At 43.2% G+C, this 27,898-nt stretch overlaps 1 protein-coding gene and 1 long non-coding RNA gene across 2 annotated transcripts in view; one reads left to right on the top strand and one right to left on the bottom strand.

Annotated features, from left to right (window-relative positions):
• LOC309552212 overlaps positions 1–27,898 on the bottom strand; it is a 603,675-nt gene that overhangs the window by 366,300 nt on the left and 209,477 nt on the right. The gene's annotated exons all lie outside the window — the stretch shown is intronic.
• The window catches only part of MAP2K5 (mitogen-activated protein kinase kinase 5), a 308,258-nt gene that overhangs the window by 183,794 nt on the left and 96,566 nt on the right, over positions 1–27,898 (top strand). The window contains exons 10-14 of the mRNA XM_082253022.1: positions 15,503–15,571; positions 15,658–15,739; positions 20,330–20,391; positions 22,754–22,802; positions 27,503–27,576. Of these exons, the coding sequence (XP_082109148.1) occupies positions 15,503–15,571; positions 15,658–15,739; positions 20,330–20,391; positions 22,754–22,802; positions 27,503–27,576 (336 nt within the window). The remainder of the gene's footprint in view (positions 1–15,502; positions 15,572–15,657; positions 15,740–20,329; positions 20,392–22,753; positions 22,803–27,502; positions 27,577–27,898) is intronic.

Here is a 27,898-nt window from a genome sequence, read left to right as displayed (position 1 = left end):
ATCAAAATACGCTTTTTGCGATTTTTTTTTACCAAACATAGGTAGCATAAAACAAATTGGCCGAAAATGTTAAAAAATTTTGATTTTTACATTTTTTTTTGGGGGGAATTTCATATAAAAAAAAAGGGAAAAATATTGCTATTTTTGCAAAATTGACGCTCTTTTTTTGTTTATAGCGAGTGATCAAAAAATCGCACAGGTGATCAAATACCGCCAAAAGAAAGCTCTGTTTGTGGGAAAAAAAGGACGCCAAATTCGTTTAGGTACAGCGTCTCACGACCACGCAATTGTCCGTTAAAGTCACGCAGTGCCGAATCGCAAAATACCCCCTGGTCGTTTAGCAGCCAAATCCTCCGGGGCTTAAGTGGTTAAGGTGGCCATCTAATAGTTTTTTTTTTTTAAACTATCGATGCTCCCTGCTGATACGACTGCTTGTGGAAGAGAATTCCACATCCTTACTGCTCTTACAGTGAAGAACCCCCTACGTATTTTAAGGTTAAACTGCCTTTCCTCTAGTTTTAGTGAGTGGCCATGTGTCTTATTGTATTCCCTTTCTCTGAAAAGTTTGTTCCTTATGCTAGGGTCACCAGTACAGTATTTGTACATTGATATCATATCCCCCCTTAATCGTCTCTTCTCCAGAGAGAATAAGTTCAGTGCTTGTAGTCTTTCCTCATAGCTGATGTCCTCCATTCCCCTAATTATTTTTGTTGCCCTTCTCTGGACTCTCTCCAGTTCCAGCACATCCTTCCTGCGGACCGGTGCCCAGAACTGGACAGCATACTCCAGATGTGGCCAGACCAGAGTCTTGTAGAGTGGAAGAATAATCTCTTTATTTCTGGAGTGAATCCCCTTTTTTATACATCCCAGTATTCTGTTGGCTTTGTTTGCAGCGGCTTGGCATTGCATGCCACTGCCAAGCCTGTTGTCTACCAGTACCCCCCGGTCCTTTTCCATCCTAGACTCACCCAGAGGTTCCCCCCCTAGTGAGTAGCTTGCTTTCTGTGGCTGTTGGCTGTGGTGTTCCACCAAGGCAATGCAGACAGCGGTTCTCATATAAACCAGAATGTTGGGGGTAATCCTTAGCTCCAAACCATGTGGAAAAAAACATATAACAGAGGGACCCCACTGGTGCAGTACCATTAAAACACTTTATTAAATCCACAAAAACAATATAAAATGCCCGTACATGTATTTAACTTGCCAAGCGCATATATAGATCCAATAAAGCAATGAGAGGGATAGGGAAGCTCACTCTAGTCCGGGATGCTGCAGCGTGAAGTACATCATGTCCACGGAGCCAGATGAATCACCCTGCTCATCTCGATCACTCCTTCAGTCTGTAATTTAGCCACGCCCCTAATGTTTCGTCACTTCCTGACTATGTCAAAGGGGGGTGAACTCTTCAAAAAATGTTTTCTTTTTTCCCCCCTGCAAAGTAAATGCATAATGTGCTAGTATGCACCACTGCTAGATCTTGCCTGGAGGCAAGGGTGTACTTATAGGTGGGGCTTCCCTTTCTCCATAACCTTTTGCAGGAATGAACATTACTTTACCCTACGTAGAACACAAGAGAAATTTGCACTGTTTGCTTTCTTGGAAGTGGAACCGATAGATATCCCCAATTGGCTGGGTCGTTTAACAGAGAACTGGAGAAGAGACGGCCATTATACATCAGCTCAGTATCAGAAAGGAAGAGAGAAGTAAATAATAGGAAGAGAAGAGTCTGGAAACCAACACCTTTTTTTTTTTTTTTTTTTTTTTTTTATGTTTTCTCAGGAACTTTTGGATCAAGAGAAATATTTTTTTCTTTTCTGTTTTTTTTTTTGCTCTGACGTTCATAATGTGGACTGAATCTTTGGTATGGACATTTAAGTACATATGGTATATCGCATAATTGGTATTCTCCTCCTTAGGGGGAGAGGGTGGGGAGAGAAGTTTTAAGTAATGAGGAGTAATGGAGGCTTTTGTCAGTAAATAGAAATAGGGGCCCTTATTTTTTATTTTTTTCCTTTTTTTTTTTTTTTTTTTGTTTTATTGCACTGATATATGTTTCACATCCTAACACGTAAATGAATGAGTTCGTTACCCTCGTAATCATGGTTATCTTTTATTTTTTATATTTTTACTTTTTTATCGGTTTGCTCACGCTTATGTACAAATAAATGGATCTCGTATACTTTTTTTTCACTTTTGTGCTTTTTTTTTTTTTTTCACAGGAACAAATAGGCTTTCTTACTAAGCCAACACTTTTGACACATATTGGGTGTTTTTTTTTTTTTTTTTTTTCACGGGAACAAATAGGCTTTCTTACTAAGCCAACACTTTTGACACATATCGGGTGTTTTTTTTTTTTTTTTGCTTGTTCACGTCCATGTACAAATAAATGGATCTTTTAGCCCTTCTTTCACATTTTTATTTTTTTTATTTTTTTTGGGTAATGGAAATGTTGCCCTCTCTCCTCATATTAGAGAGAGATAGGAGGCTGTATAGATACATTTTCGAACTGCACCAAGTTTTTGCATATATAACATGGGCATAATACAAGTTGAGGTCCCTTCCGCCTTTCCCCCCAGGGTTGGGAGGGAGGATAATACATGAAAAAATATTGCAATGAACAGGTATTGGATTTCCCCAGGGGCGTAACTACAGGGGTTGCAGGGGTTGCAATTGCAACCGGGCCCCATGCTCCAGGGGGCCCATGCAGCTCCCCTGTACACCTGGATAGAAGGGGCAGCAGGGCAGCATGTAGAGAAATCACTGTCTTCCTTTTTCCTTTTGTAGCTGCAGGAGGAAAATGGAGGAGATTGGTTCCTCTGTATGCTGCCCCCGCCACTCTTCCTATCCAGTTCACTTGTGTTCTGCTGTCTCTGGGCCCCTGTGTGCTCCCTGGCTCCCCCCCCCCCCACTGTGCTGCCCCCCACTATGCTCCCTTCCCTCTCCTGCCGGTTGCTGCAGGGGTGTGTCACAATAGAGAACCAGGAAGGGGTCGGTAAATATGTAATTTACCAGCTCCTTCCTTTTCTGAATGGACAGAGTCATAGTCAGTGACATTGTAAAAAAAAAAAATGATAAAAAATTATTCAATTAAAATACCAAAAAATAAAAACTACTGACACCAGTGGGTGAACTTCCAGGATCTCAAAGGTCACACTTGCGACCGGGCCCTGGCATTCCACCACCGTGGGGAGGCCCCAAGATGGCAGGAAGGGGTCCCACTGCAGAACTTGTGAAAGGGACCATAATAAAGGGCCCCGCAACCAGAGTAAAGGGCCCCAGGATCAGTGGGAAGAGCCCCAGTCTTGAAGGGAACGGCCCCAGGCCAGGGGTCCGGGGGGCCCTTCATGGTTTCTTGCACCGGGGCCCTGAAGGTTCTAGTTACGCCTCTGGATTTCCCATTTTGGTGCCGGTGTATGAGATAGAGGTATAATAGTGAAAAAGGTCCTCCATTAAGTATGCATTGTTATACAGGATGGGTGGTTATACCTTGTCCCTTTTTTTCTTTCTTTTTTTTTTTTTATGGAAATGTTGCCCTCTTCCCTCATATTAGAGACAGATAGGAAGTAGTATAGATACGTTTAGAACTATACTATGTTTGTGTATATAACATGGGTAAAATATAAGTTGAGGACCCCTCTCTCTCTCTCCACAGGGTTGGGGGGAGGGTCAACCAACTAGGTACCGATAGAGGTACAACATTGAAAAGGGTTTTTTTTTTTGGTTTTATTTTTCGCGGTAATGGAAATGCTGCCCTCTCTCCTCATATTAGAGGGAGTTAGGAAGTAGCATAGATAAATTGAGAATGGTATTGTATCTCTGTGTATACAACATGGGTAAAATATAAGTATCGCTTCTCTGCCTTTTGGCTAAGATCAAGTGTAGTATCTGTTCTTATCAGTGTTGGAATGGAACCTGAAGGTTAGTATCGGTGGTGGCCGAAGTTAACCGGGGCACTCTGGGCGTAACTGGAGGACCGGAGTAGGCCAAACCAGAGAAAGCCGGATGGTTCCAATACCTTCCTGATTTGAATGGGTCCGCCCCTGTCAGTTTGAAGGGAGTGAGAAAGCCGGGCGACCACGGTTAGTACTGCTCCTGGATGTAATTGGTGGGAGTGCGGATGGTGAGGGGAAGGGCCCTTCCTCCTGGGTGAATTTGGCTAGAAGGGGGCCATTTTCTATACCCTCGAGGTTGGACTCTCCCCGAGCTGTCTGCATTCCTGGCCTCCTGACAGGAAGGGCTACACTGGGTCTGGCCAGGGGCCGAGACCGAAAAAGCCCGTGGTGTACGTGCCCCTGGGGTGGCAGCCCAGGGGTGCCTCAATTTCACTGGTGAGGGGCAGCTCACCTGAGTTTTTGTGGCACCTTGGTCACTGCACCATCACACTTTTTCAAGCACCTGCCTCTTGGGGTGGGCCTTTTTTGACCAACACCAGAGGAATTTTTTATTCCTGGCCGGGGGGCCTGCCGAGGTCTTGCACTTAGGCACTACCCAGCACTTCTCCACTTCCCTTTTCCCCACTCTGTTTTTTCTTTGTTTGTGTGTTCACGTATGTCCCTTTTTGGTTGTTTTGTCACTTGCACGACTTGGATGGCGTAGGTCCTCGGGCCTGCCCTGTAAGTCTTGGGAGGGGGTGGATATGGCCTTTTGGCTTAGTTCGCCCTCCCCCATGGGGTCTCCCTTCGGGGGAGCCCTACCTAGTACTCGGGGTGGGCTGTTTCGGCAGTCCCCCTGAAGAATGGGGTCTGCCCGGCTTCGGCTGGGTGGACCTAAGTGAGTACCTCAGTCCCTGTCAGGAGCTTCGCGCCCCGGGGGATCAGGGTCAGGGCCCTTCCTCTTCGGAGGAGGGCCATGTGTGTACGCCTTGTGCACTTTTTGTGTGTTCACGTTTGCGTGTGTGCACTTTTTTATGCACCGGGTGTTAAGTCTTTTGAGTGTGTTTCACACACCACGGGCTTTAAAAAAAAAAAAAAAAAAATGGGTAAAATATAAGTTGAGGATCTCTCTCTCTCTCTCTCTCTCTCTCCACATGGTTGGGGAGAGGGAGAGAGAGGGATAACAATACATGGAAAAGTTTTGCAATGAATATGAACTGGATTGTCCGTGTTGGTAACTGGGTATAGGACAGAGGTACAAAATGGAAAAAGGTTTACCATTGTATTTATACTTTTACATACGATGGGTGTTTTTTTTTTTTTTTCTCTTCTTTCTTCTCTCGTTCTCTTTGAGGGAGAATTGGAGAAAAGATAGAATTTTATAAGTAGTAAAGATGGTGTTATAGTGGGAAGACAAAAAGCGGAATGGGTAGTATAATAAGTTTTAGGGCGAGGGGGGGGGGGGTGGGTTGGGTAGGAGACGGGTTGTTTTTTTTTTTTCTTTCAAATATTTTTTTTTTTAAACCAGGAAAAGGCAGTTCCAATCCACTACATCAATAGTACACACAGTGCTTTGAAAAAGTATTCATACTCCTTGATGTTTTTCACATTTTGTTATGTCACAACCAAAAATATAAATGTATTTTATTGGGATTTTTATGTGATAGATCAACACAAAGTGGCACATAATTGTGAAGTTGAAGGAAAATGATAAATGGTTTTAAAAATGTTTTACAAATAAATATCTGAAAACTGTGGCGTGGATTTGTATTCAGCCCCCTTTACTCTTGATACCCCTAACTAAAATATAGTGAAACCAATTGCCTTCAGAAGTCACCTAATTAGTAAATAGAGCTTATCTGTCTGTAATTTAATCTTAGTATAAATACAGCTGTTCTGTGAAGACCTCAGAGGTTTGTTAGAGAACCTTAGTTTAATCCATCATCTGAAAATGGAAAGAGTATGGAACAACTGCAAACCTGCCAAGACATGGCTGTCCACCTAAACTGACAGGCTGGGCAAGGAGAGCATTCATTAGAGAAGCAGCCTAAAGGTCCATGGTAAATCTGGAGGAGCTGCAGAAATCCACAGCTCAGGTGGAAGAATCTGTCCACAGGACAACTATTAGTCGTGCGCTCCACAAATCTGCCCTTTATGGAAGAGGGGAAAGAAGAAAGCCAAATTTTTGAAAGAAAGCCGTAAGAAGTTCCGTTTACAGTTTGCGAGAAGCCATGTGGGGGACACAGCAAACACGTGGAAGAAGGTGCTCTGCTCAGATGCCAAAATTGAACTATTTGGCCTAAAAGCAAAACGCTATTGGTGGCGGGAAAACTAACGCTGCAAATCACCCTGAACACACCACCCCCACTGTGAAACATGGCGGTGGCAGCATGTTGTGGGAATGTTTTTCTTCAGCAGGGAGAGGGAAGCTGGTCAGAGTTGATGGGAAGTTGGATGGAGCCAAATACAGGGCAATCTTATAAGAAAACCTGTTAGAGTCTGCAAAAGACTTTAGACTGGGGTGGAGGTTTACCTTCCAGCAGGAAAATTACCCTAAACATCCAGCCAGAGCTAAAATGGAATGGTTTTGTTCAAAGCATATTCATGTTTTAGAATGGCCCAGTCAAAGTCCAGACCTAAATCCAATTGAGAATCTGTGGCAAGACATGAACATTGCTGTTCACAGACACTCCCCATCCGATTTGACAGAGCTTGCGCTATTTTGCAAAGAAGAATGGGTTAACATTTCACTCTCTAGATGTGCAAAGCTGGTAGAGACATCCCCAAAAAGACTTGCATCTGTAATTTCAGTGAAAGGCGGTTCTACAAAGTTTTAATCCAGGGGGGCTGAATACTTGGAGTATTTATAGTCTTATTTATTTCATCCACTTTATGAAGCCAACAACTGGTGATCGGTGGCTGTGAAATTTTCCAATTAAGGGGAATTCAGGACTTGGCAGCATTCAAGAGGTAACATACAATCGATTTTTTTTTTTTTTTTATAAATTTTTGCCGGAATGACCAAAACATGCAGTAAGAAAAAGTCTGGATCGTCAGGAATCTCATAATCAGTGAATTTTTTGATAATTTTCTGGACTTCTTTCCAGACGTATTCAAGCTTGAAGCAGGACCAAAAAATATGGAGTAGTGTCCCTCCTGGCATCTCCAACAGTAATCAGTAGTATTGGGTTAAATTTATGTAGCATTTAAGGAGTATGGCACCAACTCATTAAAATGTTAAAATTAGTTTCTTGAACCTTTGTACAAACAAATAATTTAAGGGAGAATCTAATAATGTTTTCTTGTTGGTCTCGTATAAAAGTGCGGTTTAATTCCCTTTCCAAGAGACTTAAGCCTCGTACACACGCAACAAATTTCCGCCGACCGGTCGTCCATCTTTTGTCCAGAGTGGTGTCTGTTGGTTGGAATGTGCTCTAGACTGCACACGAATTTTCCCGCACGACAGAATTCTACTTCAGAAGTGATGTCATGTGTTGGATTGCTTTCTATGTGTTCTTTCATCTCTGAGCATGCCTAGTCTTGCTCATAAGATTTTTCCCCATCGAAATCTGTACTAATGAGACGAAATTCGGACGTGTTTTGATGGTCGACAAAAATTATATAGCCTGCACACCAGGATTTTTTCAGCCGAAAAGTCGGAGTCAGTTGTCGGAAGCATCATACTAACAAGCCGAAAATCGGCAGATCGGTCGTCGGACGAAAATTCCCTGCCGAATTTCGACTCCTGTGTACGGGGCTTTATACAGGGTAGATGTGGTTGTTCAGTAGGGGGTGATCAATAGACTGTAGGTTTTAGAAAGAACCTGGGATAAAGTTTGTTCATCAAAAGTGGTCAAGTGACGACCAAAGCCCTGCGGGTTTGGAATGGGTTGTTATGTTGGTGCAGGCCCAGGTGGTTAGTGAGGAATTGAGTTTAGAGCCCTCTGCCCCTTCAGGGATTTCCACCACCCGCAAATTATTACGGTTTTCCCTATCCACAGATTTCTCTTGTAGAGCTTTTACCTGGAGCTGCAGGGGCCGGAGCTCCCTGGAATCAGTCTGGACTGTGCCCTCCATACTGAATATACGATACTCAGCCTCTTAGAGCTGTCCCTGATACTTCTCCATGTCATGCCGAATGAGGCTGATGTCTGTAGATAGCATGTCAATTTTGGAGGTAAGGGTTTCCTTGCAGGAGGTAATGACCGCAAAAAGGTCTGCAGGAATCGGGCCGGTGACCTCCATGTCCCACAGAGATGTCTGCGTGCCTCCCCGAGACTGACGAACAGGAAGACCTTGTGTTCAAGATGGCCACTGGCTGGGAGGCTCAAGGAGAACCGACAGGTGGTTTAGCCAGCTTGAGTTTTGTGGGGGACATAGGAGAACACCTCAGGACAATCATTGGAGGAAACGTAAAGGAATCATAGAGCTGGGTGAGTCTGGAAGGCCATGATTCAGGAACAGATAGGATTGGAGCTCATCCGGCACACGTCCTGCTCAGGTCATATCCTGGCCACGCCCCCTGGGTTGTTATGCTCAGCTATTTTTGTTCTTCTGTTTTTGTAAATCAGCCCACATCTTTTGGCCATTCCAGCAGCAACATTATCTTCTGGGGCCATTACATACCTGGCACAGGAGTCTCCTATTGCAACCTTTTCTGTAACAGAAAGTAAATAGGGAATGAACACTAAGGCGCATGGATTATCGCTATAACCAGTAGGTATCAGTAACATAGGTTAACCGAAACATGTTGAGAAAGGCAATCTAATTCTAAAGCTGTTGATCTAGAGGAAGGTAAAACAGAACCCTGGTGACAAATCCATTAGATCAATCCACTCTCTGATTAATTATACAAATTGTAGATGGAGATGTAATTTCTAGTAAGTAGCACCAGCTGGAATCAGGCGCTAAGATGAAAGACATGGATCGTAACCAAAAGAGGAACCATAGTAGGAGCTGCTCCAATAAGGTTCACCTGAACTGGATGAAAGAAGGCGCTATAGACTCCTTTCTGTATGATCTATAATACCTCTACTATGTTAGGCTATTTAATCTATTGGTATGTCCCTTTAGTATAATTGACTGATTTTGTTTGTAGAAGGTGTTTTTTTTTGTTTTTTTTTTAACCACTTAAGCCCCGGAGGATTTGGCTGCTAAAAGACCAGGGGGGTTTTTGCGATTTTTTACTGCGTGAATTTAACGGACAATTGCGCGGTCGTGCGACGCTGTACCTAAACGAATTTGACGTCCTTTTTTTCCCACAAACAGAGCTTTCTTTTGGTGGTATTTGATCACCTGTGCGATTTTTTGATCATGCGCTATAAACCAAAAAAAGAGCGTCAATTTTGCAAAAATAACAATATTTTTCACATTTTTTTATATGAAATTCCCCAAAAAAAAATGTAAAAATCTAGATTTTTTAACATTTTCGACCAATTTGTTTTATGCTACATATGTTTGGTTAAAAAAAAATCCCAAAAAGCGTATTTTGATTGGTTTGCGCAAAAGTTATCGCGTTTACTAACAAAGAAAAAGATTTTTGTCATTTTTGGTGTTTTTTTTTTTTTTAACGCGTAATGGCAGCGATCTGCGATTTTTTTTTCGGTACTGCGACATTGCGGCGGACAGATCGGACCCTCGACTGACATTTTTGACACTTTTGGGGTTACCAGTGACATTACTGCAGTAATCAGTGCTATATATATGCACTGTTACTGCAAAAATGACACTGGCAGGGAAGGGGTTAACTGTATTGTAGAGGGAGGGGTTAAGTGTGTCCTAGGGGCGTGATTCTAACTGTATAGGGACATGGCTATTGGTGTAAAAACAAAGATCAACGGTCCTACATAGTAGAACCGTCTGATCTTCATTTTTACACCAGGGAGAATGACGGGCGGCTTGTTTACATAAGCCGCTCCGCCTTTCTCCCTTCACCGGAGCGATCGTAGTGTGACCGGCGGTCACACGCACTGACTTGTCAGTGAACGAGCCGCGGCTGGCACATGCCTCGGCGGGCGCGCGCCCGCCCGCAATTGGCTCTCAAGTCAGTGACAGGCGAGTACCCATACGTCACTCTGCCTGGCCGGGGCTGACCACCGCAGTATATAGTCGTGCGGCGGTCGGCAACCGGTTAATGCTGAACTCTGGGAATTTTTAAAAAATACCCTTTCTGATAGTTGAGGTTTCAATTAAGGTGTAATACTTCCGAGTTCATACGAATAGGAGGTGTCCCCTTGTATTTTACCAGGCAAGAATAATGTAAAAATGTGACACCATTTTATTAAGCATACTTAAAAAAATACTTTGTAAAATAGTCGTTAGCACCCCCTGTAGGCATAAGAACAGTAAAGCCAGCAGCAATTTGTTGATTATAAATTAAAAACTTAGTGTTACTAAACCCAGAAGTCTGCATTCACTATATCTGGTCTCCCCAGGAGCCTGCATTCACTATATCTGATCTGCCCAGGAGCCTGCTTTCACCATATCTGGTCTCCCCAGGAGCCTGCATTCACCATATCTGGTCTCCCCAGAAGCCTGCTTTCACTATATCTGGTCTCCCCAGGAGCCTGCATTCACTATTTCTGATCTCCCCAGGAGCCTGCATTCACTATATCTGGTCTCCCCAGGAGCCTGCATTCACTATATCTGGTCTCCCCAGGAGCCTGCATTCACCATATCTGGTCTCCCCAGGAGCCTGCATTCACCATATCTGGTCTCCCCAGGAGCCTGCATTCACCATATCTGGTCTACCCAGGAGCCTGCATACACTATATCTGGTCTCCCCAGGAGCCCGAATTGACTATATATCTGGTCTCCCCAGGAGCCCGAATTGACTATATATCTGGTCTCCCCAGGAGCCTGCATTCACTCACCATATCTGGTCTCCCCAGGAGCCCACATTCACCATATCTGGTCTCCCCAGGAGCCTGCATTCACTATATCTGGTCATCCACTGTACACAGAACATGGAAATTGAATAATTTTAGTAAATATAAACTGCTAAATACTTTTTCTCAACAGCAGTTTATACTTAGCAGTCTTGTGACTTCTATCAGTGTCTGCTGAAAGCTTTTAAGATGAGTTTTTATACTGCACTGGCTGTCCTATCAGAATGCAGGACCCCTGATACTCTGTCTGGACAGTGCTGATTGGTCCTGTGCTTATCACATGCTCCGTCCCAAAAAAACTCTCTAGCAATACACACCAAACTGAGCATGTGCAGGCTGACCCTGCTAAGGAGGATCATACAGCCTTTTTACACAATGCAGTGGATTAACCCATTAGGTTCCACGAGTATAACTGCATATACAGACTGATTTTACTGTTGTGGGTTTAGTAACACTTTTAAAAAAATCAAACCACGTGACGACCGACCCATAGTAAATATACGTCATTACTTTGACGTTAAATACTGGTGTTATGGCAGCAGCTAGCTGCCATAAGCCCAGCATCATTTCTTTACTTTGGCCATATATCTTATCCATATATCTTATCCAAGGAAGTATTACAAATAATAATAATTGAGATGAATGAAAAAGAAGTATATGCATGATGAAACTTGTAGGTGAATTGTTTGCCTCATAAGCTCGATGCGTTTCGTGAAATACATTTTCACTTCCTCAGGAGCAGGCATAATCATAGTATCTAAAAAATATACATATACATAAATGATATTGCATCCAATGAAAGGATATAATGTAATTATTGCGTAAGAAATATAACTTACACATGAATATTGAATGTCAATGAGGTTGTAAAATCGCCCTGAAACCAGCCTGCTCCTGAGGAAGTGAAAATGTATTTCACGAAACGCGTCGAGCTTATGAGGCAAACAATTCACCTACAAGTTTCATCATGCATATACTTCTTTTTCATTCATCTCAATTATTATTATTTGTAATACTTCCTTATTGTCTGTAAACATTATTTAAGGTTTTATCAGATTTTACATATACATACCTTTTTATTCCTATTTACTGCTGTTGTATTGTATTTGTACTATGATGTCAACTGCCATTCTTACATATTAATAAACACGTGATGTTAATGAATTCTATACTTGTCTTGTGCTTACCAGCATATGTATATGAATTACTATTCACAACATCATGTGCAAACTGGCCCCATTTCATACAAAGTCCCAAACTCTTTTTGAGCACTATGTGTTCTATATTTTATGTATACATAGGGATGGAGACTCAATGGCAAGAGTCTCATTTAAAGTCCCATTTATTCCCTATTTTTCCCTATTGGTTCCCCCCCCTTTCTTTTCCTCCCCCCTCCCCTATATATAAAAAGGTGTATTGTATGCGTAGACCCTAAAAGATGTGAGAAATGCTCTGATCCAAAATAAAATGTTCAGTCTGTGGCGTCCAGATCAATGACTAGGAATGGGATCGCCATCAGGAAACAGGCATCAAGAAAGTGAAATACAAAAATTAAGGGATAGATGGGAACTATCGACCATTAACTAGAGAGATCCGAGTGCCACAAAAGTTATATGTAGAAGTCCACATAAAGGATCCAATACAGAGGTATCAATTAAACCAAGTGCAAACGAAAAGGGGTGGGCGGGATCTGCCAATCCTCCCTAGGAAAGGCCCAGGTGCCAGGTAGAATACATATATGGATCCTCACCATAGGTCCGCAATGGTAGTAATCAATTGTGATTAGGAGCCCCCCTGGGGTCGTCCATGTGGTAGGTCCAAAGATGGCAATGCTGCACATTAAGCATTTACCGCAAAAAGTATAAATGAAGAGTACCATAGTGCAGTATGCTTGAAAACAAGGATCACTTTACTAGAAAAGTAGCAAACTCACATGTATATGGTGATTAAAATGCATATTAAAACAAACTCTCAAAATGGCCACGTCGTCTAGCGTGCTTGTGTCATACGTCATAGGCCCTGACGTACGTGTTTCGTCATAATCTGACATCATGAGAGGCACCTCTCATGACTCTGGCTTTGACTTTGCCTCATTACTGTGGTGCTGTGTGTATCTATCTTTCCCACTGAAGCTGTTGCGGGGGTCTTCACCTTTTATCAACTACATTTAATAGACTTTGTTTGAAATTTATATCATTTAGTTGAGCGTATTATTTTTATATACTTTATAAAATACAATAACCACTGGCTGGTAGTTATGATATAGACCTACAGTCTTGTGATTCATGCATAAGGAGTTCTGCCCCATTTAGGGGGAAACAATATAGCAAAAGTAACATACAAACAAAATGAGTGCTAGGACAAGGTCTTCTAGAGCCCAGGGCGAATATGCCACCCCCCTTTAAGATTGATGAGCACTGTGTGTGTGCATCCCCCCCCATCCCCCCAAAAAAAAAAACTGAGCACTAATCTGCATGCTTCGCTAAGCATAAATTCTCCCTTCTCACAGAACAAATCAGATTCCTCTGCTGCAATCCCCTCAGCACAAATGCTATCTCTCCTTCCTATCTCAAATTCTCCCCCTCCCCCCAAATAAAATGTCCCCCTCTAGCACAAACCCCCCCCCTCACTCATCCCTACTAGCACAACCCCCCCCCCCCAAAAAAAAAAAAAAAAATCACAGTGCCCAGGGCAGCCACTCCTCCTGCCCACCCCTGTCCCGGCCCTGTACAAGATCCCCCCTCCCCCTGCAGAAATAGGGGGAAAAGCCCAACATCTCATGCATTTTGAGTAAAGTCTGTACTTCCTCTTCTTCAGGGGTATGTAAAAGGTCTTAGGTAACCAGTGTGTAAAGTCACATTAAACCAGTCCAAAAATCAGTATAAAAAACATCCAATTGATTAAAAATTGTCACAGAGAGTCCCACCATACACTACACGGACACCATTACGGGCCAAAGTGTATCCTCAGAGGTAGAAGAAGCAGGAGCAGTCTGATGTAAATAGAAAAGGTCCATAGCCATTGGTTATGGCGGTATGTAAAACAAACATTGGTTCGGTCCAGTCCAGTAAAACAATGAGTTCAGTTAAGCCAGCAAATATTGTTTTAAGGCTTGTTGGCACACTTTTATTTAAAAAGAAAGTAAAAGTTCCCACAAAAACAAAAGGGTTATCACTTCAGAACACAAAAGGAAAGCAACGTAAGCCTCCTGGGTTCCTTTCACAGCACCACTGCTCAAGCTTTGGCCTTTGGCTGGTCCCTCCGAGCGTTACACAGCACCTCTGTGCTCAGGTTCAACTCTGTGCCTTTTGCAACTCTCTCTCTTCCAGCTCCATGTTGCTCTGGCCCCTGCCCAACCTCTGAACAGGGGACACCTGTGTCTTAGGTGGAGCCCTGAACTAATGTCAGGTCCTTGACTATAAAGACACAGTAATACAAAACAAAGAAAGGGCGCACAAGCTTAGCGCATTATCCTCAGCAGGTTTATTAGAAACGAAAAGATAGAAATCAGCTACTCACAAACAAACGTAAAAGTCAAGCTCATCAGTTCCATAGAGTAGCATCATAGCAGAAGCCCGATAACTTCATGAAAGCAAAGGGCTGACGCGTTTTCGAGGCCGTGCCTCTTCCTCAGAGCCTCAAGGAAGAGGCACGGCCTCGAAAACGCGTCAGCCCTTTGCTTTCATGAAGTTATCGGACTTCTGCTATGATGCTACTCTGTGGAACTGATAAGCTTGACTTTTACGTTTGTTTGTGAGTAGCTGATTTTTATCTTTTCATTTCTAATAAACCTGCTGAGGATAATGCGCTAGGCTGGTGCGCCCTTTCTTTGTTTTGTATTACAATGTTTTGGTCGACCACCCCGGTCGTAGGGGGCAGCAAAGCCCAGCCATAGTGGATGCCAAGTTTGAATACAAGTTCCAGGATTGAGGCAGCCTGAGGACCAGGTTCTGAGCGCAGGAGTAGGGTGCTGAATAGCACTAATCTTTTTCTGGACTATAAAGACACAGCCTGCTAGTCTCCAGTAAAACCTGGATAATGGTTAGAGGCTTCTTCACTCCCAAAGCTCTTCGAAACTTTTGGTTTCCAAAACCCAATGCGGGAATTACAAAACCTGATGAAAACCAGAAAAAAATGCATTTTCTCCACTCATATTAACCATTCTGTAGCTTCTTAGTCTACATCCTTGAGAATCTTGCATGTCATTTACCTCTTTTTACACTGTGGTAGGGTCCAACACTGTCACACCACGTAGTGAACCCCTCCGCACTACAATGATTAAAGGATAATTAAATCTAGAGGTAGAGGAATAAACTGTAATACTTACCTTATTCCCCGCTCTGGCAGGTCTCTGTTGCTCTCATCATCATTTCATAATGTGGGCAGGCCCTTTCTGTCCTCACAATGCAGAACTACGGATCAGCGTGTGACTGATGGGGTATGTTCCATTACATGTACAGGACGAGTGTCCATACTATTTAGCGCCTTCATTGTGATGTGTAAAAAAAAAATCCTCGCCCCCCTCTTAGTTTTAATCTCCTTGTACCGTGCTTACTGAGACTTTGATATAGGGGCTGTTGGTTGATTCTCATCAGCAAGCAGAGAAGAGCACACTTGTAGCAGTGTGACAGCACAAGCCTTGGCTTGTTGGAGGGCTTATAATGGAGTATACCGCTGCTATCCGTGGCAAGCCAAACACACAGTATCAATCAGTGACAAGTGTTTTGTGTCTGTTCTCCATAGGTCATCCCGTTAGACATTACTGTGGAGCTGCAGAGACAGATTATGTCAGAGCTGGAGATTCTGTACAAGGTGCGTGAGCTTGGCGACTCCACATTGGGAATTGTCACAAACGGCGCTCTGTTTTCTGACAGCACCACTCTCCTTTTGTTTTGCAGTGCGATTCTCCGTACATAATCGGGTTTTACGGAGCGTTTTTTGCAGAGAATCGAATTTCTATCTGTACAGAGTTTATGGATGGTGAGTTTAATCAGCTAAGTATACACACTGTTGGGATTCTTCGGTAAGCACCATGAAGTGCAGTAATCTATGGCAAGCAAGTATTAATTTAAGATTATCTGTGATTGCTTTGTGTCGTTTATTGATTTTATTACACAACTGCTGCACTTTGAACCACCTGTAGTTAATTAGAAGGTGGTATATGGGCAGAAAGCAAAATTATTGCTAGGTTCACACCTTTGCCAGCAACAACAGAACCCCTACTGCAACAATAGTTTGCTTCCTGGAACAACAGATCCCCCAGCAAGAATAGAAACCACCGTAAGGAAATACCCAGCAGTGACAATAGGTCCTCCAGCAGCCTGCAATAATAGACCCTTCAGCACTCAATGTCATTACATACTGTACATTCAGTGCTGGGGGTGCCGGAACTGCGTTCCCCCCACGTTCCTGATGAAAAAAAGCCCTGCAAATACTTATCCGGAGAGTAGGCCTTGTATGTGTGAAAAGGATCACCGCTTTCCCATCCAGACCCTGCAGCCAAGGGTGCGGCCTCAGCCTACAAGTCTTCTCCAAACCACTCCCCGTGACGTGCTGCGCAAACCAATCAGTATACGCTTATTGGGATATGTAGCATAATTCATATTGGCTTACATTTATGAAGAAATTCGATTTTTTTTTAATTTTTATATTGGATATGTTTTATAGTAGAAAGTAAAAAAAATATAAATAAATATATATATCTATATATATATATATATATATATATATATATCTATATATATATATATATATATATATATATATATATATATAGATATATATATAGATATCTATCTATCTATATATAAAAATTGTCAGTTTTTCTTTTTGTTTATAGCGCAAAAAAATAAATAAATTAAGTAATCAAATACCACCAAAAGAAAGCTCTATTTTTGAGGAAAAAAATTACATACATTTGTTATTATGTACAGTGTTGCATGACTGCACAATTGCCAGTTAAAGTAATGCAGTGCCGTATCGCAAACAATGGCCTGGTCATGAAGAGGTGTAAGTCTTCCCGAGGTCAAGTGGATAATTTAACAGGAGGGAAAGCCATCTTGTAGTCTTTTATTATTAGGAAGTAACCCAAGTTCAGTAGGAACCAGAGCCTCATGAATATAATTCAGGCCTCTAGAAGCTAAAATCTAACTCCTGTCCCTTATATCAGTATCAATGGAGACTTCTTTCGGTTTCCTAACTGTTATTGCATCCAAAGTATATCCAAAATTAGTACTTTTGTTATGGTTGCAACCTTGTTAGCCAAGTCGGCTGCTATTGTCAGCCCGTGCTTTTTATATGCATACTCCAACAGCTAGATTTCACTGCCATAATTCCCAACACCCAACTGTTGCAAACATCAACCAGCCATTATTAATGCCGTTTGGATTCACTAGTCTCTGTCAAGCCTTAGGGAAGGATTCCAGGTGTGACATATTTTTACATTGGTCCAATGAAGCAAGCTTGGACCAATGTAACTATGCATAAATTATACCTGTGGGATCCCGCTAACAGCTTGAAATCCCTGTAGTAGACACCACTACTACACCAATACTACTAGAGTGATCTCCACTGGCTTCAGATGCCGAGTGGCTGTGCTCCTGCTTTCTGAACACAGGAGGTCAGCCGTCAACACAGTCACCATTCAGAGAATTGCATATGAGAAAGAGAAAGTTCCGAGTGCCGCACACCAAGAAGACTCGACAGTCCCCAGCAGAGTAAAAGCAGCCTCAGCCCAGCTCTGTCCAGCCACGCTCCCAAACACGTTTCGCCCCACCCACATGGCTTAGTGCTCCATGACTAAGCCCCATGGGCTTTCAGATATTTCCTCCTAATTTTGATTTTTACTAAACACGGCTTTGAAGGACCTACTTCTAATTTTCTGGGGGGTTTTTTCAATAAGCTTTTATTCAAGATTTTTAAGTGTAAGATAAGTACAAAGTTAGCATACAAAGAGCGTATTACAGTAAGAAGAGGTTTGACATCAACAACAGAGTTGCACCTAATTCCACAATAAAGTTTTAGTTTCCACCAGACATCATACAATTTCATGATAACCTATATGCGTAGTAAGAGAGTAATCTAAAAAAAAAAAAAAAAAAGTTACAAGGACATGCCATGAAACATAAGCAATGATGCCTAATCAAGCATAAGTATAACAAGGCCCTAGTAAAGAATAAAGAGAAGCCAGGGCTGGAGGAAGAGTAAAGAAAAGATAAAGGAAAAAAGAGAAAAGTCAGGTCTGGTTGCCTCCACTTTCCGCCAGGATTGCTTTAGTTAGTGGAGAGTTTTGAATTTATTGAGCCCATAGGTCCCATTTATTGTCAAATTTTTTGGATGTATCATTAATGACCCCAGCAATTTTATCATACATACTATTCCCAGCACACACATTCCTGCAAAATGCCTGTGGATGTTGAGGGCTTCAGCAACAGCTGGCTGGAACGGAAGTTAATCAGAGCAAGATAATGTCACCATCACTCCACGGATCTCCAGAACGGGTCCAAAGCTTTATTCAGCGATCACATCTTTATAATAGAAGCAACGTTTCGGAGCCTTGCAGGACCTCTTCTTCAGGCTCCGAAAACCGTTCTGGAGATCCGTGGTGTGCTGATTACATTACCTTGCAACAGTTTTATCACGGATCATTATCCACAGAATCTTCCTTCTAACCTGTGTCAAAGACTCTGGGTTTTCTCCATGCTCCTGCGATAGTAATTTTGGCCTCTAAGAAAATAAAGCATGTATATCTTTGCATACATTGCAGTATACCTTCAATGGGTGAATTGAGCAGAGTTGTTTGGGGCTTTGCAGGCCAGTGATGGAGCATGAAGAAAATGATATTCCAGAAACTCCTAAGTGCCCTAGTGACTCCAATCTCTGCCCTACTGGCACCATCCATTGCTCTGCTGACACCGTCAAGAAGTTTACAGTCCATGGCACTGTAGCTAATCTCCCGGGATGTGGACCAAAGCAAAAAATGTATCACAAAGTTTACCAAAACTTACCTGAGGAAGCCAAAATCCTTTTGGAAGAATGTGCTGTGGACAGATGAACCAAAATTACAGCTTTTTGGTGGCTTTTTGTTTTCAGAAAAAAAAAAATGAGGCCTTTTAAAGAAAATAATACAGTCCCTACAGTCACACACGGTGGAGGTTCGCTGATGTTTTGGGGTTGCTTTGCTGCTTCAGGCACTGGATGTTTTGACCATGTGCATGGCATTATGAAATCTGAAGACTACCAAAGAATTCTGGGGTGAAATATAGGGCCCACTGTCAGAAAGTTGGGTCTCTGTCAGAGGTCATGGGTCTTATAGTCGGACAATAACCCTAAGCGACCATCAAAAAGCACCCAGAAATTGTTTTAAGACAAAGTGCTGGAGAGTACTGAACTGGCCAGCAATGAGTCCAGATCTAAATCCCATAGAACAACTGTGGAGAGATCTCAAAACAGCAGTTGGGAAAAGGAACCCTTCCAATCTGAGAGACCTGGAGCAGTTGGAGAAAGAAGAGTGTCCCAAAATTCCAGTAGAGAGGTCTAAGAAACTCATTGATGGTTACAGGAAACGATTGACCAGTTATCTTTTCCAAGGGGTGTGCTACCAAATATTAAATTGAGGGTGCCAATAATTTTGTCCAGTCCATTTTTGGAGTTTTACACACAGTGTGTCAGATTTGGCTTTTTGTTTCTCCACTTTTTTGTGTCATACTAATTAGAGATCGACCGAGAGTCGGCCACCACCGATATTGACGATATTTCAGGAAAGTGCTTGTACCGGAGTGATGCCTGCAGCTAGAGGCATCACCCCGGTACCGGCATCCATAGCCGACGGTCGGCTGTCTTGTAATGAAGCCGCTCGGCTGTCATTACAAGAAGCAGGAGGGGACGACCCCCTCCCGCCGCCTTCCGCGGCTCGCCCGTGTCTCCTTTCCCACCAAGAGACCCGGGCAACCAGCCTGCATGGCCACCGAAGACCCAATCAAAGCCGCATTCATCTCTGATCGGGTCTCCATGCAAAAACCCGGAAGTGATGTCATGAGTGACATCACTTCCGGGTACTGTCTGGCGCCAGATTCAAAAAAATGACCGCATTCTAAACAGCCAAACTTGGCGTTTTGATTGCTTTTAAGTGCAGAGGAGGGGTTTGGGGTCTTTTAGACCCCCAGATCCCTCAACAAGAGTTTTTTTTTTCTTGTACAAAAATATCGGCCGATACAGATATGTATTGGCCAAAATATCGGTATGAAAAACCGATATCGGTCGATCACCAATACAAACAAAAGAAATAAACGTGAGAATGCCTAAACATTTGTAATTGCAACATTTTTCTGGGCGAAGAGGTGTATTACCCAACAGAAATGGAGGGGTGCCAATATTTTTGGCCATGACTGTGGGTGCCAACATGTCAGTTTACATACCTGTTACAATGCATTATCTCTTACCTATTTCTTGCTAAGTTAATTGGAAACCATAACCTTGTTCCAAACTGTTTGGGACTAATGGTAACCTTAAACACAGACTTTACATAGAACCTGGCAATCTAGTATATTTGGTTTCTTTTTCACAACACAGGAGGATCGTTGGATGTGTACAGGAAGATTCCAGAGCAGGTTTTAGGAAGGATTTCAGTTGCTGTAAGTATCTCTAATAATCTCTGTAATAGGTTTACGATCCTGGGTCTTGCACATCCATGGCTTTGCAGTACAGTAGGTATGGAGGGGACTAATGTAATGAGAATTAAAATGTTTAGCATGCTTGGAATCCTTTAAAAATGATGACAGTGTTAAAAAAAGGGGACACATTTTAAATAAAATAGCAATAATTACATACAGTGAGGGGAAAAAGTATTTGATCCCCTGCTGATTTTGTATGTTTTCCCACTGACAAAAAAATGATCAGTCTATAATTTTAAAGAGGGAGTAAACTCTTCCTTTTTTTTTTTTTCCCCTGCAAAGTAAATGCATAATGTTCTAGTATGCATCGCATACTAGCACATTATGTGACACCTGCAACGAAGCCCGCGTTGTCCCCACTGCCGGCCGCATCCATCTTCACCCGTCTTCCTTCCGGGTCTGCGGACTCCAGCTGTATTAGTGGCTGGAGCCGCGTGACGTCACGGCCAAGGGCTCTGAAGAAACAGCACGGGCGGCCGTTTCTTCAGACCGCATGGCGCATGCGCCGATGACGTCATCGGCTGCATGCAATGTAAATATCTCCTAAACAACATTTAGGAGATATTTACAGCACCTTTAGGAAAGCCTTATTAAAGGCTTACCTATAGGCACAAGTTACCAAAGTAGGTTTACAACCACTTTAATGGTCGGTTTATTTTAACAGTGAGAAACAGAATAACAACAAAAAAATCCAGAAAAACGCATTTCAAAAAAGTTATAAATTGATTTGCACTTTTTATGATCAAAATAAGTATTTGATCCCCTATCAATCAGCAGGATTTCTGGCTCCCAGGTGTTTTCTATACAGGTAACGAGCTGAGATTAGGAGGACTCTCTTACAGGGAGTCCTCCTAATCTCAGCTTGTTACCTGTATAAAATACACCTGTCCACAGAAGCAATCAGTCAGATTCCAATCTCTCTCTACCATGGCCAAGACCAAAGAGCTGTCCAAGGATGTCAGAGACAAGATTGTAGACCTACACAAGGCTGGAATGGGCTGCAAGACCATCGCCAAGCAGCTTGGTGAAATGGTGACAACAGGTGCGATAATTCACAAATGAAAGCGGTGCTATTCTCTCATCCTCCTCACTGGACTCCGTGAAAGCAGCAGAAACCATTGGCTCCCGCTGTTCTCAATCAAATCCAGTGACAAGGGGGCGGGGCAGGGCTGAGCCGAACTGTGTGTGTGTGTGTGTGTGTCCATAGACGCACACAGTATAGAATAAATAAATATATGGCCAATATATGAAGAATAAATATATGGCCAATAAATTTGACACCTTTCCCCATAATAGCCTAGTAGAGGGACTGAGGAAGAATAAATATATGGCCAATAAATTGGTTAGAGGACAGAAATCAAAGGGTGGTTGTAAACGAAACCTATTCCAGAGGGCCAAATTCTGCCATGGCGTTCCACCAGGGTTGCTCATCCCTATGCAGGCTGTCCCAGTGATGTCTATTGGGACACAGCGGCTACACGGACACAGCCGTTGTGTCCCATTCCATGTGGGTACGTGTGGTTATCATGGGTCATAGGAACCCATGATAGCTTGGGGCTTGGGAGCGAGCCCACACAAGTTGCTATGGGGGCACTCAGAAGGCAGGAGGAGCCAGGAGCCCCAAAGGGGAACTCCAGAAATGGAGGATCGGGGCTGCCCTGTGCAAAACCATAACACAGAGCAGGTAAATATAACATGTTTGTTAAAAAAAAACCTTTACAATCATAGGTGACCTGTGTTTTCCTGCACTGGATTAATGCAAATCACTGCTAGGGAATAAAAAAAATACAATTGTGCCCTTTTCACCCTACAATGCAGCTGGGAGGTGTGGTGAGCTGCAATAAAATTCAGAAATGTGGTATTTCATCGTAGTGCACTTGAAGGTACTGAGGGCTAAAAGATACAAATTGTACACACAAACCCAATGGAAATGATAGCAAAAATAAAATGCATAACCAGCCCTCGAACATGTTTTGGGGACCAAACCTTCCTGCTCCGAGGAAGAGGGGTTGTCCTCGCGTTAGCTAGTATCAACATCCATTTGGACCTATGGGGTTCAAGGGTTGTTTTTTTGGATTTTATGTTACGCTATCATTCCTTTTTGGTGTGTGAGTACAATTTGTATCTTTTACCTTTTAATAAAGTGCTGTGGATAATGCACTAGGTGTTTGCAGCCTTTGTTTTTCTGTTGTTTCCTATAATTTATTATTTCCATTTGTTTAGTGCAGAAAAATCCTGCTGAATCTTACGGAGCATATAGGCTGCAAGGTCAAAGTGCTAAGGATGTAAATAATGGTTATGACTAGTCTTTCTCTGTTCACAGGTACTTAAAGGGCTAACTTACCTCTGGAGTTTAAAGATTTTACACAGAGGTGAGACACTCTTGCGCATGCACATTGTTTTTTTTTCTTGTGATAGAAGCATAGAAACCCATAGACCTGGTTGTTGATGACACGACACACTTGCAACCCTGTGCAGGCATTCCCATTGATGTCTGTTGGGACACAGTAGCTGCACGGACACAGGGGTTTTGTCCCAGTATGACATCAGTGTGGGTGTGTGTCCTCAAAATCCCCCTGTGTGCTTTCAGGGACAGGCATCCTCACCCATATGGATGTCATATTGGGGCACAGCAGCTGTGTCCATGCAGCTATTGTGTCCTAACCTAATAGACATCAATGGGACTGCGGGTGCAATGTATTTGGATTGCACAGAGCCATTTGACACCTTTCCCCATAATAGCCTAGTAGAGGGACTGAGGAAGAATAAATATATGGCCAATAAATTGGTTAGAGGACAGAAATCAAAGGGTGGTTGTAAACGAAACCTATTCCAGAGGGCCAAATTCTGCCATGGCGTTCCACCAGGGTTGCTCATCCCTATGCAGGCTGTCCCAGTGATGTCTATTGGGACACAGCGGCTACACGGACACAGCCGTTGTGTCCCATTCCATGTGGGTACGTGTGGTTATCATGGGTCATAGGAACCCATAGACCTGGGTGTTGATAACACACTTGCACCCCCATGCAGGCAGTCCTATTGATGTCATTTGGGACACAGTAGCTGCACAAACACAACCATCATGTCCCAATATGACATCCGCATGTGGGTGCGTGTCTTCGAACTCGCCCTGTGTGCGTTCAAGAACAGGTACCCTCACCCACATGGATGTCATGTTAAGGCACAGCAGCTGTGTCCTTGCAGTGACTGTCCTAACCTAACAGATATTATTGGGACTGGGGGTGTAATGTACAGTATCTCACAAAAGTGAGTACACCCTTCACATTTTTGTAAATGTTTTATTACATCCTTTCATGTGACAACACTGAAGAAATTACACTTTGCTACAATGTAAAATAGTGAGTGTACAGCTTGTATAACAGTGTAAATTTGCTGTCCCCTCAAAATAACTCAACACACAGCCATTAATGTCTAAACCGCTGGCAACAAAAGTGAGTACACCCCTAATTGAAAATGTTCAAATTGGTGCCGATGTGTCAATATTTTGTGTGGCCACCATTATTTTCCAGCATTGCCTTAACCCTCTTTGGCATGGAGTTCACCAGAGCTTCACAGGTTGCCACTGGAATCCTCTTCCACTCCTCCATGACGACATCACGGAGCTGGTGGATGTTAGAGACCTTGCGCTCCTCCACCTTCCTTTTGAGGATGCCCTACAGATGCCCAATAGGGTTTAGGTCAGGAGACATGCTTGGCCAGTCCATCACCTTTACCCTCAGCTTCTTTAGCAAGGCAGTGGTCGTCTTGGAGATGTGATTGGGGTTGTTATCATGTTAGAATTCGGCCCTACGGCCCGGTCTCCGAAGGGAGGGGATCATGCTCTGCTTCAGTATGTCACAGTACATGTTGGCATTCATGGTTCCCTCAATGAACTGTAGCTCCCCAGTGTCGGCAGCACTCATGCAGCCCAAGACCATGACACTCCCACCACCATGCTTGACTGTAGGCAAGACACACTTGTCTTTGTACTCCTCACCTGGTTGCTGCCACAAATGCTTGACACCATCTGAACCAAATAAGTTTATCTTGGTCTCATAAGACCACAGGACATGGTTCCAGTAATCCATGTCCTTAGTCCGCTTGTCTTCAGCAAACTGCAGGCTTTCTTGTGCATCATCTTTAGAAGAGGTCTGAGCACTGACAGGCTGACCCCCCACCCCTTCAACCTCTGCAGCAATGCTGTCAGCACTCATACATCTATTTCCTTTGGATATGACGCTGAGCACGTGCACTCAGCTTCTTTGGTCGACCATGGCGAGGCCTGTTCTGAGTGGAACCTGTCCTGTTATACTGCTGTATGGTCTCGGCCACTTTGCTACAGCTCAGTTTCAGGGTCTTGGCAATCTTCTTATAGCCTAGGCCATCTTTATGTAGAGCAAAAATTATTTTTTTCAGATCCTCAGAGAGTTCTTTACCACGAGGTGCCATGTTGAACTTCCAGTGACCAGTATGAGAGAGTGAGAGCGATAACACCAAATTTAACACACCTGCTCCCCATTCACACCTTAGCCCTTGTAACACTAACGAGTCACATGACATTGGGGAGGGAAAATGGCTAATTGGGCCCAATTTGGACATTTTCACTTAGGGGTGTACTCACTTTTGTTGCCAGCAGTTTAGACATTAATGCCTGTGTGTTGAGTGATTTTGAGGGGACAGCAAATTTACACTTTTATACAAGCTGTACACTCACTACTTTACATTGTAGCAAAGTGTCATTTCTTCAGTGTTGTCACACGAAAAGATAGAATAAAATATTTACAAAATAGTGAGGGGTGTACTCACTTTTGTGAGATACTGTATTTGGATTGCACAAAGCCATTTGACACCCTTCCCCATAATAACCTGATACAAGGACTAAGGAAGAATAAATATATGGGCAATAAACTGGTTAGAGGACCGAAATCAAAGGGCGGTTGTAAATTAAACCTATTCCAAAGGGCCAAGTTCTGCTATAGTGTTCCACCAGGGTTGCTGTTGGACTTAGTTCTTTTCAATTGTCTAAATTACCTGGTAGATGGAATATGGAGCCACTGTTACCAAGGACACTAAATATGTAGAGTTATTAAAACCTAGCATGATAGAAACATATTACAGAAGAACACGGGTAAAGTAGGATCTTGGGTAGTTAATTGGCAGATTAAATGTATTTAATTTTTAAATGTAATCTTATTTGTTTAGGCCAGCCTTTCTCAACCTTTTTACCTCAGAGGATCCCTTTAAATAATTTTTAGGTCTCAGAGAACGACTGCTAATATTGATCCAAAGTGGGTCATTGATGTCAGTGGGAGGAATAGTGCCTCATCATTGGTGTCAGTGGGAGGAATAGTGCCTCATCATTGGTGTCAGTGGGAGGAATAGTGCCTCATCATTGGTGTCGGTGGGAGGAATAGTGCCCCATCATTGGTGTCAGTGGGAGGAATAGTGCCTCATCATTGGTGTCAGTGGGAGGTATAGTGCCCCACTGTTGGTGTCAGTGGGAGGAATAGTGCCCCATCATTGGTGTCAGTGGGAGGAATATTGCCCCATCATTGGTATCAGTGGGAGGAATAGTGCCCCATCATTGGTGTCTGTAGAAGGAATAGTGCCCCATCATTGGTGTCTGTGGAAGGAATAGTGCCCCATCATTGGTGTCAGTGGGAGGAATAGTGCCCCATCATTGGTGTCAGTGGGAGGAATAGTGCCCCATCCTTGGTGTCAGTGGAAGGAATAGTGCCCCATCCTTGGTGTCCTTGGGAGGAATAGTGCCCCATCATTGGTGTCAGTGGGAGGAATAGTGCCCCATCATTGGTGTTCGTTTAAGGAACAGTGCCCCATTGTTAGTGTCAGTGGGAGGTATAATGCTCCATTGTTGGTATCAATGGAAGGGATATTGTCTCATCCTTGGAGTCAGTGGAAGGAATAGTGCCTTGTATCAGTGGAAGGAACGGTACACTAAGGGCCAGATAAAGCCAAGGAAAGGCCCACAGATTAGAAACCACTGCCCCAGAGGAACCGCTAAAAAAAATTTCATGCCTCAGGTAACCCTACTAAAACCTGTTCATTGTTGGTACTTGGGAACAATGTACCTTTCTTTTTTTTTTAATCAAGAACAATTGTATTGGGATGCCAACAACAATACATTTATAACAGATGCATACATCCCTAATGTTACAAAAATACTATTCATTATACCAAGTTACAAACATATAGCTCCAATCGCCTCTGCAGTTCCTCCCAGGTAACATTATAAATGCCATTATTGGCGCAGCAATCTATCCAGTACCAAGTCCACGGGGGCCAGGCCCGGAGTAGCCAACCATCTACCCCACACCTTCTCAAATTTGTAAGGGGAGCCTCTATGTTGATATACAGTATACGTTTTTCAATGCGCAATGTATTACCCAGCTGTTCAAGCCACATCTCATGCGTAGGAGGTTCAGATGCAGTCCAGTTTACTAACAAAAGTCTACGTGCCTGAAACAAGGCTCTCGCTGCCGCCTCCCCAAGACATCTGTCCTGGGTGACCGTTTCAAGTTTGCCCAACAAACATTGTCTAGGATCCAAAGGGACCACTACACCTAAAGCAGTGTTTACTGTGGTCACAACCTTGGACCAATATCGGTGCAATTTTTGGGCATCTCCACAACAAATGGATAAGGGAACCCGTCTCCCCCCTGCATTTATCAAATAATGCATCTGGCCTCACGTCCATCAGATGTAATTTAAGCGGAGTATAGTGAACTCTGAGAAGGATATATAGTTGGGAGACTCTGAGAGGCATTCAATGAGAAATTCATGACAGCCTAATTCATGAAAAATGTACCTTTCAGTGCTGGTCAGAAAGCCACACTTACAGATAGCCAAAAAAGATCTTTGGAGTTATACTTCTGGCATTGCAAAGTGGCATGGGATCCAGAACTAAGCAGACACCATCAGATAGGAGGTCAATCAGCCACTGCTCAAGGAACTCTAAGCTACCTCTGGATAAACTCTAGGGTTCCCTGGGACCCTAGCCGAGATTGGCTCTTCTAACAGATCACAACCTCTAATCATATTTGCTTTATTGCAGATGTTAAGCCTTCTAATATGCTGGTGAACACCCGTGGAGGGGTAAAGCTGTGTGATTTTGGTGTTAGCATACAAGTAAGTATGGTTGATGGGTAACGTCCAAACCTTCACATCCCTGCTTGTCCCTCTAGAGTTTGATGATGGCACATTGTTACCAAAACTGCATAGAAATGACTCGGCTGTCACTTATCACTTCAAAAGCAGTTGTATGAATCGCTGGACAGTACAGGTCCCGCCAGCAACTGAGGGGTTAAAACTGAGTAACAGATGATGCGATAATTGCTAATGGGATTGTGGCCTCATTAATATGCGTTCTGGGGAGTTAGGAGAAGATCGGTTCTGTCCACACAAAAGAACAAGGTGGGGGGGGAGGCCTTCCAGGGGAGACTGTTATCAA

Source organism: Pelophylax lessonae, assembly GCF_965119305.1.
Source record: "Pelophylax lessonae genome assembly, chromosome: 4".
Lineage (NCBI taxonomy): Eukaryota > Metazoa > Chordata > Amphibia > Anura > Ranidae > Pelophylax > Pelophylax lessonae.
Note: the sequence above shows the minus strand (reverse complement) of the source record. Positions and strands in the feature narration are given on the sequence as shown.